The sequence below is a fragment of the Gobio gobio genome (genome assembly GCF_949357685.1).
Source record: "Gobio gobio genome assembly, chromosome: 13".
Taxonomy (NCBI): Eukaryota; Metazoa; Chordata; class Actinopteri; order Cypriniformes; family Gobionidae; genus Gobio; species Gobio gobio.
The window spans coordinates 45,452,741-45,466,704 of NC_137106.1; the positions used below are offsets into that span (position 1 = coordinate 45,452,741).

The window sequence follows — 13,964 nt, forward strand, 5'->3', positions numbered from 1 at the left end:
CACGCACACACACACGCACGCTAATCTCTTCTGCTTATTAGCATTTTTCCTCTTCGTTTTCTTCTGCTGCTCTGTATTTGCACAGTGGGAATGAATATTTGTCAGTGACAAAAACTCATCATTTTTTACACACTACACACACTAGAGTTCAAAAGTTTAGGGTCAGTCTTCTGCTCATCAAGGCTGCATTTATTTGATCAAAAATACAGTAAAAACAGTAATATTGTGAAATATTATTACAGTTTAAAACAGCAGTTTTCTATGTGAATGTATAGTAAAATGTAATTTATTCCTGTGATCAAAGCTGTATTTTCAGCATCATTACTCCAGTCTTCACTGTCACATGATCCTTCAGAAATCATTCAGATATTCTCAAGACACATTTCTGATTATGATCAACATAACACTTGTGCTGCTGCTTATTTTTGTGGAAACCTAGCTATTTATTTTGGGTGAAAAACACTTTGGAAGATTTTTACCGTGACTTTACTGGCTCACGGTTTCAGAGAAGGTTGAAATTTATTCCAGATGATTGATTATTATTTTCTGTTGATGTATTATGACAATCTTCATGGTGTTTGTAATGTGTGAGAGTGAATATTTTATTTCAATCGTATTTTTGAATGAGCAGCTGGAAGTAGTAAAGCATAGACATTTCAAAATAAGAGTCCTAGTGTATTTCAAGCTTATTTATAATTAAACATTTTGCATATTTTATTCCTGGTAGTTATTGGTGTTTTGGATGCACAGTAAACTGTATCTGGCATTAAATTCAACACATTTTTTTTTGTCTGGGCTTTGCCGTCACAGATAGGAAAGATTAAGAATTTGAATTATTCAATATATCATTTTTTACTAGTATCAGTACAACAATCGGCTTATTACATGCATATGTTTGCACACACACACACACACACACACACACACACACACACACACACACACACACACACACACACACACACACACACACACACACACACACACACACACACACACACACACACACACACACACACACACACACACACACAGTTCAAAGAAAGCCTTTAAATATTTACATAATATTTCAATACAGTTTGAAGCAGAATTATTTAAAAACCCAGTGTACTTTTTTGTATTCTGATAAATGTAATCTTCTTCTGTATCTATTATTTGAAACATTACACCTCTGAAATGTTTTAATGTGTTCCTTAAGTGAGTGTCAAGCCTCGCTAAACCTACTAACTAACTAACTAACTATATACATGTACACACACACAAAACCAGGAATAACTCTTTCAGTCTTTCAGTAACGAACCTGTGTGTGTGTGTGTGTGTGTGTGTGTGTGTGTGTGTGTGTGTGTGTGTGTGTGTGTGTGTGTGTGTGTGTGTGTGTGTGTGTGTGTGTGTGTGTGTGTGTGTGTGTGTGTGTGTGTGTGTGTGTGTGTGTGTGTGTGTGTGTGTGTGTGTGTGTGTGTGTGTGTGTGTGTGTGTGTGTGTGTGTGTGTGTGTGTGTGTGTGTGTGTGTGTGTGTGTGTGTGTGTGTGGTGTTTCTTTCTATTGCTCAAGCCGGGCTTGGCACTGGTTTCTTATGCTAATGTACTATTGTGTTTTCCTCCTTGCAAGACAAGCTGTTTCTCACTGCCATACGTGTGTGTGTGTGTGTGTGTGTGTGTATGCGTCTCTCCTGGCTCATTCAAATGAGTGTCACGTTATGCTGTTGAAATCTGATCTTCTGTGACTGTAAAGGGAAATGAAGCTTCGCCCTGTTTCTCTGTTGCTCTCTGTGGAAGGTTCAGAGGCTTTGAATCGTGTGTGTGTGTGTGTGTGTGTGTGTGTGTGTGTGTGTGTGTGTGTGTGTGTGTGTGTGTGTGTGTGTGTGTGTGTGTGTGTGTGTGTGTGTGTGTGTGTGTGTGTGTGTGTGTGTGTGTGTGTGTGTGTGTGTGTGTGTCTGCTGTCTGGCTCTGCAGGTGACTGATCCACAGCGGCTCTGATGTGACTCAGCACTGCGTCTGTGTGTGTGTGTGTGTGCAGTCAGGGATGACACCGCTCAGATCTTGTTTAATTTGTGTATAAGCGAGAGAGAAATATTGTGTGATGTGAAGGCACAGCAGTTAAATTCCTTGCTCCTATGCAGTACAATAGCCATGTTTCCATCTATCTATTTTTATGCACATTTTGGGATAAAAAACACTGGATGGAAACTCCAAGCGTTTAAATGTGCATTAAAAACTTAAAAGTATGGTTGATTATGATTTCACTTTTTTAACTGCGGTTAATTTGTAATGTTACTGTTTGAGCATAAACAACATCTGCAAAGTTAAGACGCCCTAAGGGTGCTTTCACACTAGCCGTTTTGGTGCGCACCCGGGTTCGATTGAGGTCAGAGTTCGGTTCGTTTGGATGATGTGAATGCTGTCTTCCGAACTCACCCAAAACCGCACCCGAGTCCGCTTGAAAAGGGTGGCCTGGGGTTCGGTTCATGTGAACTCTGGGACGGTTCGCTGCTGATGTGAACGCAATCGTACTAAATCGCGGAAGTGAACCGCTATTAATGATGAGCGTGACCGATGTTCTGAAAGCAGAGAGCTGTAGAGATCTACATGATGCTCATTTCTGCTCGTCTTCAGCGTTCTTTAGAGCATTTGCAGTACATTCGCGGCAGATACACGCATTACGTACTGAAGCTTTGGTAACAAAACCAACGGCTCAAAAACGAAAATATAAACGTGAGGTGAGCAATGCTGTGCATTTTGCCACCTTCTCGCGCGCCGTCGTTACCAAGCAACGGTAGGGGTGGGAGAAAAGGTCGATGTATCGATGCATCGCAATTCGTTATCCAACGATTCAGAATCGATTCTCAAAAATTCAGAATCGATTCTGTGTTCAATTCAAACGGCCACTTCACCACTGTGTGCGCGCGCACGATCACCGGCCAAACAGAAAAACCCGCTGATAGGCGAACGTTCGTATGCTGGTGAATTGCCTTCGTTTAAGATAAAATGGACAAACTATGGCTGTGTTCACACTGCAGGGCTTAATGCTCAATTCCGATTTTTTTGAAAAAATGCGATTTTTTTGCAAGGCCGTTCACATTTCCAATTAAATGCGACCTTTTGTGATCTCCTGTGTGAACGTGAAATGACCCAGAAGTGACCCGCATGCGCAGAAGAGTACTCAACGGTCAACGACGTCACTTGTTGTTTACGGAAGTAGCCATATATGGGTGTCAGCATTGGAGTTCGTTTAGCTTTATTAAAGTTATTTTCGCAACGGAGCCAGCACCAGTACAACCTTCTCATGTTAAGAAGAAAATTAAAAAAGAGGAGGAGAGCAAGGTTTTTGGCCATGGCGTTTTGTGGAGCAGTGGTAGCAACGTCGGTACAGAGAAACGTATGTGTGCGGAGTCGCAGCCAGGAGTGGTGGGATACTGATGTGAGTGGCTTTACTGATACCGAATTCGTCAGTAACTTTAGAATGACCAGATCCACCTTCAATTATGTTTGCGAGCGCCTTCAACTAACTTTGTCACGGGAAGAGACACGTCTGCGGCGGCCCATAACAGTGCAGAAACACGTTGGAGTTGGAGTGTATTGGCTAGCAACAGGTGCGTACTTCTTCTTTTATTGGCGGTTAGCAACTATTTCTTGCGCATTACCGCCACCACTGGACTGGAGTAAGGAACGGGAGTTACAATGATGACGTTTGTCGCGTATCAACGACGTGCGGGTCGAATACATGTGACCTGGCAGTTCAGACTGAAGACGCATTTCAAAAGATCGGATATGTATCGGATTTGGACCACATACCCAAGTGGCCTGGGTCGCATTTGAAAAGATCGGATCTGTGTCGTTCAGACTGTCATGAAAAGATCAGATACAGGTCGCATAAGGGCAAAAAAAATCGGAATTGGGTCGTTTCAGCCTGCAGTGTGAACGCAGCCTATGACCTGCTCAGGGGCGTCGCACCCGTGGAGACACTTTTCCCAGTGCACTGTAAAAAAATTCAGGTCTCCAATTGAACATTTTCTAGTGAACGATCACATCTAAATTTTTCAGTTGGCCAAATTGAATTTCTGTGAATTTATGCAATTTAATTCAATTAAAATTCAAGAAATTCAATTTGGCCAACTGAAAAATTTAGATGTGATCGTTCACTAGAAATTTTCAATTGGAGACCTGATTTTTTTTTTTACAGTGTGAGAGGGTTCAACACCCGCATGTTTTATGCAGTTTTTCCGCAGTTTTGCTCAAACGCTTACAGCAGTCGCTCCTCCGTTTCTCTGGCCGCTCTGTGTCTGCGCTGCGGCTGCCTCTCCATTTCAAACATGTATTTTGCTTATTAAATGCAAAGTTTTTAATTTCAAAAGCACTTCTAAATTAATTGAATATTTCCAACAAACGAAATTCTGAGCCAAAATATTGAAGTGGTGCTCAAGTAGGCTATACGGCGCTTTCCTTGCCATGATTAATAACACTCCCAGATCTCCGATGTGGTGGCCGGGACATAAACCAACATCCGTGGCATCATTTTTGGAATGACTTCTCGAATATTGCTGAACTACTGCACAATGTTTCAAACGAACAAAGACTTGTTTTGGTGAGTGATTGGTTAAATGTCTCTAACATGACTGTTGCAGCTCAAGTTTTCTCATGTGAGATGTTATGCACACACTGAATTTGGCTTCTCAGCGAGCGCTAAAGTTGTTTTTCTTCTGCATTAGCCCGTGTTTTAAAGATTTTTTGTTTGGCTCTAACCAAAGTAAACTTTTTTGCTTTTAAAGGCATTTTTTGTTAAAATGTTCTAAAGAAACTAAACAGTTCTCAATTTACAACTAAGTGTGACAATTTTTCATTCTTAATGATTGTTCTTTGCAATTGTATGGCTTACCATGTTTCATTAGAGCTTGTTAATCTTGAATGTAACTATTAATAAAATAAAAGTATTGAAAGAAATCTTCATAATCATTTTTAATATGGCAATACTGTCAAACAGATATTCTAACTAAAAACAAAACACATATTAGCTTCAATTCTGGTTAAAATGTAAAGTTCATGTATTTGCACAGCAGGATAATTAGTTACCAAAAATCTATGTTAAGAATCGATTTATAGATTATCATGACAGAATATGCTAATCAGTGACTTGAAGATATAACTCCACATCAGCTCCATAAATTCATCAACTAAGCATTCAGAAACGTCCCGTCTCATTCTACATGTGGTCACTTCTTGTTGAGTCTCTCCATCATTGTCCGACTCCGGTTTGAACATTAAAGGCTGAGCAGTTTCTGATATTTTGGTGGAGCTGCTAACACGAGCTCTTGAAGCTCCGCCCTCTTCCTGAAAGGGGGCCGGGAGCAGCAGCTCATTTGATCTGTGGGGTATTTTGAGCCAAAACTTCACATACACACTCTGGGGACATATTTTAATTGAGCTTAATTGAGTCAGATATGAAAGTGGCAAACCCATTCACTAGCACTGGTATTGACTGCTCAAGTTTTGGTACTATGACAGCCATTATATGTGTAGCAAGTTAAAGGAATTTCTTTTTGTTTTGCATGTTTTTTCCAATAATGTTTAGTTATTAATGGACCAGATGTGAGGTCTGGCTCTTCCTGCTAGTTTGAGTCGTCTGTTGGCATCTGTCTGAAACGTCTCTCTGTGTCTGCAGGAGGAGGTTAAGCGATGAATAAGCTACGACAGAGCTTCCGGCGAAAGAAAGACGTTTACGTGCCAGAGTCCAGCCGGCCGCACCAGTGGCAGACAGACGAGGAAGCCGTACGCGGGGGCAAATGCAGCTTCGCTGTGAAGGTAATGGACACACACCTGTGCTGAACCACCTGCAGCTGTCCATCATTTTCATGCTGTTCATGCTAGAGATTACTAGAGCTTTGAGGCACTTGTTGTCTGCTACTGTCTGAACACTCGTCTCTGACCTGTTTTTGGAAAATAATATGCTGTAATTCACACCTTTTTTTGATGCGCTATATTGGCAAAACTTTTGGGACGCCTGCCTTTACATGCACATGAACTTTAATGACATCCCATTCTTAATCCGTAGGGTTTAATATGGAGTTGGCTCACCCTTTGCAGCTATGACAGCACGGTTTAGGTTTAGGAGTGTGTTTATGGGAATTTTTGACCATTCTTCTAGAAGCGCATTTGTGAGGTCAGGCACTGATGTTGGAAGAGAAGGCCTGGCTAGCAGTTTCCGCTATAATTCATCCCAAAGGTCTATCAGGTTGAGGTCAGGCCAGTCAAGTTCCTCCACACCAAACTCGCTTCATGGACCTTGCTTTGTGCACTGGTGCGCAGTCATGTTGGAACAGGAAGTGGCCGTCCCCAAACTGTTCCCACAAAGTTGGGAGCATGAAATTGTCCAAAATGTCTTGGTATGCTGAAGCATTAAGAGTTCCTTTCACTGGAACTAAGAGGCCAAGCCCAACCCCTGAAAAACAACCCCACACCATAATCCCCCCTCCACCAAACTTTACACTTGGCACAATGCAGTCAGGCAAGTTCCGTTCTCTTGCCAACCGCCAAACCCAGACTCGTCCATCGGATTGCCAGACAGAGAAGTGTGATTGGTCACTCCAGAGAACACGTCTCCACTGCTCTAGAGTCCAGTGGCGGCGTGCTTTACCCCACTGCATCCCACACTTTGCATTGCACTTGGTGATGTAAGGCTTCGATGCAGCTGCTCTTTTGGCATTAAAAAACTACTGTCATGATTAACTAAAGACACGAAGTAAAAATTGTGTGCGTGGACAGGGTTATTTTTGCGGCTGATCTTATTGCATATGCATTTGTAGGAGTTTCCCTTTCAGACGCAGTATTTGTGGGAGGAGAGTATTTAAATGAATCATGCGAGGTGATTTACTGAGGTTTGTGCCTGTCAGTTTACTGGGGTTTGCGCCATTATTTACCGCCCCCCAAAAAAGCATGTTTTAAACATAGGCTGTAAAAAAATATGGACGTAGTGTCCGTGATGTCACCCATAGGATTCTGAAGTCTGAAGTAGGGACGAGCTGGCCGTCGCCATCTTGTCAGCGCGTCACTCCCGGATAACAGAAAATGGGCAAAAAGGCGCGCCATGGGCGCTGACGTGACGACTAACAGACAGCAGATAAATGGCTATCCACCTGTCACTCAAAGTGGCCACGCTCTTACTTATGCAGAACTTTAAGGCTTTATATAATGTAAACTAATGAGTTCCCCTCACAGTTGTAATGAAGTGCAAAATTAGCCGTATTGATAACCACAATTTGTCCCAGACTGTAAACATGTTTTAATCTGCTGTAAAGTTGGGCATTTTAACATGAGGCTCAATGAGATTCTGCTCCTTCTGGAGTCTGTCTCTAGTGGCCAGTCGATGAACTGCAGTTTAAGTCACTTCCGTATTGGCTTCAAGAGAAACTGGAGGAGGTTGTGGCTTGGTTTTAAACCAGAAGCTAATTTGCGCTGCTCTTGGTTAGATTGTGTTGGTCATTATGGAAATGATCCGGCTGTGTCTGTGTTCTTCAATTTGTGTGTCGTCAGTTGAACTTTACACTCCCATCTGTGCTTTTATGGGATTGAATTTGCACGCTAATTTGCCCTGTTTAGTAAATCTGGTCCTAAATATCGCGGAATATAAATCCCATTTATAGAGGCTGTTTTCATACTTTCTATGGTATCAAAATTTGTATTTATTTATTTGAGAACCATATAGCCATGTTATTGAGCATGGTTTTACCTGTGTCCACCATGATCTTAAACCTAAATAAAACTTACAGTTAAACTCTGGAGGCTATGCAAGAACCATTGGAAATCTAATTTGGGCAATTAAAGGATAATTTAACTAAATGGCTTTAAAGCCAGGATCCCATGAATTAAGGACAAAGCTTTTTCTCTTTAAAAATGTTTAATGAACCTTTTAATAGTTTTTAAGAATTTTAATTGATGTAAATTGTAAATGAGAGCCTCATGAAAGACAGATGTCTTGCGTAAATGAGGTATTATTGTTTTTAAAGGGGGTAGTTCAACCCAAAATGTCATCATTTACTCACCCAAACATGAATTACTTTCTTTCTGTGGAACATAAAAGAAAACCCTGTTTTTTTGTCCATACAATAGAAGTCAAGGGTAGCCTAACCAAAATGGTTTTGTGCATCACAGAAGAGAGAAAGTCACACAGGTTTGGAACAACATGTGAGCAAATGATGACCGCATTTACTATCCTAGCTCAACATCAGTGCTTTACTGCAAGTCCTTCTCAATGTGACAAAAGTCCCTGTCCTAGTTTTATTTATTCATTTGTTTATATTTAAGTCCCTAACACTCACGGGGGAACTCATGGGCCGCATGGGCTGGATTTGTCCAGGGCCGAATTTTAGCTCCAGTCCAGCCCTGGTCTCCGCACTCAAACCATTAGCGTGTTTTTTTTCCCCCTGTTGATGTTTTTATTTTTTACCTCTGTTTTTAGGCTGGCTTATTATTGTACCAAAAGGTCACAGTAAATCGGTGGCCTCTGGCGGGATTGCGCGTGTGTGTGTGTGTGTGTTCTGTTGTCGTGTCCTAAATTCACTCTCATCATCTGAGCTCTTATTTCTCCACCTGCTGTACATAAATATACTCCATACAGCTCTGTGTGTGTGTGTGTGTGTGTGTGTGTGTGTGTGTGTGTGTGTGTGTGTGTGTGTGTGTGTGTGTGTGTGTGTGTGTGTGTGTGTGTGTGTGTGTGTGTGTGTGTGTGTGTGTGTGTGTGTGTGTGTGTGTGTGTGTGTGTGTGTGTGTGTGTGTGTGTGTGTGTGTGTGTGTGTGTGTGTGTGTGTGTGTGTGTGTGTGTGTGTGTGTGTGTAAAGCAGTGAGTCAGTGTTTTTATGGCTCGTGCTTTTGTTCAGTTGAGGTGCTTGAATTTCAGGAAAATGACATCCAGTGAATTGGTTGTTTTGGAGCATAAATAACATTTTCTAAAAATTCTCTTCTCTTTTCTTCTCCTTCTTAAAGGAATAGTTCACCCAAAAATGAAAAATCCCTGATTATTTATTCACCCTCCCAGGCCATCCAAGATGACTTTCTTTCTTCAGCGAAGAGAAATGAAGATTTTTCTCCATATAATGCAAGTGAACGGTGCTCAAATTTCTTTGTAATTCACGGATTGGTTTATGATCCTTAACATTAATCCGTTCATATTTTTAACACTCATCATGGATGTCTTGATGAATAGATCTGCGTTTAAAGCAGATTGAGGCAAAGCTGAGGATTAACAGTCGTGCAGTTCTGAGCTCATGCACAAATTAGCGGCACATTCTTTCTCAGTTTTACGAGCCACTGCAAATGTCAATGGAAATCTAATAAACAATAACCCCGGGATGCGTGTTATAGACCATTGAAAAGAATTCTAAGTATAAAATATAATTCTAAAATTTAATGTAGGCCGTAGACCGATCAGGCATAACATTATGACCTAATATTGTGTTGTTCCCCATTTTGCTGCCAAAGCAGCCCTGACCCGTCGAGGCATGGACTCCACTAGACCCCTGAAGGTGTGCTGTGGTATCTGGACCCAAGATGTTAGCAGGAGATCCTTTAAGTCATGTAAGTTGCGAGGTGGGATTGGACTTGTTTGTTCAGCACATCCCACAGATGCTCGATTGGATTGAGATCTGGGGAATTTGGAGGTCAAGTCAACACATCAAACTCGTTGTTGTGCTTCTCAAACCATTCCTGAACCATTTTTGCTTTGTGTCAGGCGTATTAGCTGCTGAAAGAGCCACAGCCACCAGGAATACCGTTTCCATGAAAGGGTGTTCATGGTCTGCAACAATGCTTAGGTTGGTGGTGCGTGTCAAAGTAACATCCACATGGATGGAAGGACCCAAGGTTTCCCAGCAGAACATTTGCCCACAGCATCACACTGCCTTCTCCGGCTTTCCTTCTTCCCAAAGCGCATCCTGTTGCCTTGTGTTCCCCAGGTAAGCAACGCACTGTGATGCTCTGTGTATTGTGACACCTTTCTATCAGAACCAGCATTAACTTCTTGAGCAATTTGAGCTCCAGTAGCTCGTCTGTTTGATCAGACCACACAGGCCAGCCTTCGCTCCCCACGTGCATCAATGAGCCTTGGCCGCCCATGACCCTGTCTCCGGTTCACCTCTGTTCCTTCCTTGGAGCACTTTTGATAGAGACTGACCACTGCAGACCGGGAACACCCCACAAGAGCTGCAGTTTTGGAGATGCTCTGATCCGTTTGTCTAGCCATCACAATTTGGCCCTTGTCAAACTCACTCAAATCCTTACGCTTGCCCATTTTTCCTGCTTCTAACACATCAACTTTGAGGACAAAATGGTCACTATTCTGCCTAATATATCCCACCCACTAACAGGTGATGTAGAGATAATCAGTGTCACTTCACTCACGTCATAATGTTATGCCTGATCGGTGTATACAGAATATTATTCATAATAATATAGTTTGTAAATGGAAAATAAAGCATATGTTTTAGGATATTATGATTTTTGTGATTAATCACATCTCCCCTCCAAAATATCTCATTCTCAGTAATGCAGTTGCTGTTTGCAAATATACTGTACAATTTAAGTAATATATTATTGTAATGTTTTTGTGAAAACCTGTTTTTATTTTAAAATGTATTTTCTTTTCATTTCTGTGTGACGTATGACTTGGATATCTTTTAAATGTTTTTGTAACCTTCACACTTCTCTTTCTCTTTCTGGACTCAAGTTTTTGATACCTGGCTCAAGTTTTTGATACCTGGCTATTGACATCAATTTTTTTGAAAGATGACCATAAAGGTTGAGTTGTGTTGAGGACACACTTATGTAAGCAGGCCTGACTGCTCAAGAAGAGGAGCTCTATGAATAACTCTGTGCCCATTTCCCAGCTAAATTACTGCTCTGTTCTTTTACAGGCTATGGAAAACGGCTGCTCTCGTGGTTCTAGACAGCTGCTGTTCTCATTCATGCTCAATAACTGGTTCAGAAGTTGCTTATAAGTAGGGATGTGCGCAACGACTAATTTCATTAACATTTAAACAGAAATTTTGCAACCGACTAGTTAGTGCTGCAACTAGCGTTTTTTTGTTTTGATAATTGATTAATCTGTTGATAATGTTTTCAAATAATCGGATAAACCCCAAAAAATATTATGCATTAAAAAAATACATTTTAATGAATTATTATAAACAATATTATTCCACATCCTGCCAAATGCGGTCCTCCAAACAATGTGTAGTACAAAGCCTATAAAAACAAATATAGTGGATATATATGTCGGCTATGCTGTACATTTTATAAGCCATAAAAGGGTTCAAATGCATTTTAAACCTAAAAACAACTGATTGCTTAGCTATTTTAAAGCAGAAATTAAAACGACTAAATTAAAAGTGATAATAAATGAAAACAAAAGCACAAAATGTTAACTTGTACGAGGTATGAGGAACACGCATTCATTCGTCTGAACATAGTTATTATATCACATTAGTGGGCTATTCAACAATAGTGTCTTGTTACTGTTAGGGTTAGGGTTAGGGTTAGGGTTAGGGTTAGGTTAGGTTAGGTTAGGTTAGGTTAGGTTAGGTTAGGGTTAGGGTTAGGTTAGGTTAGGTTAGGGTTAGGGTTAGGGTTAGGTTAGGTTAGGTTAGGGTTAGGGTTAGGTTAGGTTACTGTTAGGTTTGGTTAGGTTACTTTTACTGCACTCATAAATATGATTACTCGTAATAAATGGCGAGTATTATTGCGCTCCGGTTCTACTGCGCTCCGTCTGATTGACGTTCATTGAACTCTGTGAAGTTTAACAAGACTCGCTTCTTGTCAGAATATGCTAAATGGAAATATTTGAGAGACTTTCTAACATTTACATATATAAAATGTAAGTTATGCACTGAGGAAAACACATGTGAGGAAGCACATCAAGCACAACAGGGCAAGACGCGGTAAACGCTGATGCTTTTGTTAGAAGCGCTTATAAATATAAAGCATTCTCATGTTATGGACAACTTGGATCATGAAGCTTTCCCGGAGCAGCTCAGTCTGTCCTTTTCCATATGCGTTTTGTCCATAGAAATGGGTTATTCACGACTGTGAAGCAACGAGGCTGGCTGACAGCACGCAAACGTTACTAAGCGATGATCAAATTCGTTGTCGATTATTTTCATTATTGATAATAAACGGTTTTATCGATTAGTTGTTGAAGCCCTACCACTTGTCGACTAGTCTAGCCCCGCCCCCCTCTTTTTGAAAATATACATTAAAATGCACTATCCAAACTCAAATGGTTGCAATTCAAGAATGCTTTGGAATATAGACATACGTTTAGTGTAATTTTAAAGAAGACTGTCAGCAGATTATGAAATCACTTATGAAAAGTTATGAAAGTTTAAATGTACTGTAAATCAAATGTACTTTACTAAATATTGTAAATAAAACATGTTACGAAATAATTTTTACTCTAAAATCAAATCAAAGCCAAATGTCTTACCAATTTGTGTTCCAAATTTGAAGTTGATATCACAAAAATTGAAGTTCCCATTAAATTTAGTTTAGGCGCTGTTCCACAAATAGCCTCGGGGTGTCATTGAAATTCCATAGGGTTTTTTTTATGCAATCTCCTGTAACAAATGTATATATTTTTGTCACAAAATAGTTGGCAGATATAGAACCGTGAGACTCAGACCTTTCTGACAATATGTGTTTTGTCAAGTTTAGAAAAGGTTTTTATTATAATCTTTTTTTAAATAAATGTTGTAACATGAAACATGATGACGCCCACTAGGGGAGGAGCCGCTAGAAGAATTTAGATGTTGCGTTTCCATGATAACGCACAATCCGATTTCAAAACGGTTTTCACAGGTTGAATCTTGAGTTCATAAGCTGTCGAATGATATATAGTTAGATAGTCAACATTAGATCAGGATAAATATAGGATATAATTGTTTTATAATTGTGTGTGTGTGTGTGTGTGTGTGTGCAGTCAGGGATGACACCGCTCAGATCTTGTTTAATTTGTGTATAAGCGAGAGAGAAATATTGTGTGATGTGAAGGCACAGCAGTTAAATTCCTTGCTCCTATGCAGTACAATAGCCATGTTTCCATCTACCAATTTTTATGCACATTTTGGGATATCACATAAAAAAAAAAAACACTGGATGGAAACTCGCATTAAAAACTTAAACTGTGTAAAACATGCAGTTACTATAGTGATTCTGGGCATCTATAAACACAGATAACCGCTCCTGCATCTCTGTGTGCCTGCAAACTGCACTTGATGTGACTGACGGGGCGGAGTCACGTGACTAAAACCGAAATAACCGACATGGGAAAAATACGTCGGTTAGAGGTTCTGAAATTCGGTTTCGATTATCTTTCGATGAATCGTGCAGCCCTAACTTGGATACACTTTTCAATTAATTCAAGTATATTTAGGTTTATTTCGGGCCTGGTTCTCACCTTATTGAAGGACATGAATTGTAGTTTGTGAGTAAAGCTGCATCAAAGTCAGCTGCCTCCGTAATAATCTTCTGATATGTGCAAGTGAAAATCGCTGCGCGGCATAAATTATACATCTATTAAGCAGTCTATTAGCTAAAAGCGCTTTTCTTCCGGTCTTCTTCAAAACAAAAAGTTGTTGATGTTGATGTGCTCTGACCCGGTACGTTAAGTGCAATGTGAGTGCAGGCAACCGTGCTTAGTGTGTGAGTACACCCTAAAATCGATATTTTTTACCCAGCCCTAGTTAATAAACAGATGCACACCTCTAGCTGCTCTCATTAGTGCGTCCGCTGATGTCACACACTGACAATAGCCAAGCAGCTCCTGTGTGTTTTACTAGGGGAAGGGGAAGGACTTCCTCTCAGTACAATAGCTGTCCGCCTCTTGGCCTGACCTCAGCCGCCCCAGGAGGCCTTTGGGCGAGACGCAGTGATGTCTTCTACGAGAGAGGTCTGTCGCGGGTAGGGGAGGGCGCCGGCGTTTCCGCA

At 40.8% G+C, this 13,964-nt stretch overlaps 1 protein-coding gene across 3 annotated transcripts in view; it reads left to right on the forward strand.

Annotated features, from left to right (window-relative positions):
• Positions 1–13,964, forward strand: part of numb (NUMB endocytic adaptor protein) — a 122,167-nt gene that overhangs the window by 57,999 nt on the left and 50,204 nt on the right. For all 3 annotated transcript variants that reach the window (XM_079833312.1, XM_079833310.1, XM_079833311.1), the window contains exon 2: positions 5,656–5,795. In XM_079833312.1, the coding sequence (XP_079689438.1) occupies positions 5,670–5,795 (126 nt within the window). In that variant the 5' untranslated portion in view covers positions 5,656–5,669. The remainder of the gene's footprint in view (positions 1–5,655; positions 5,796–13,964) is intronic.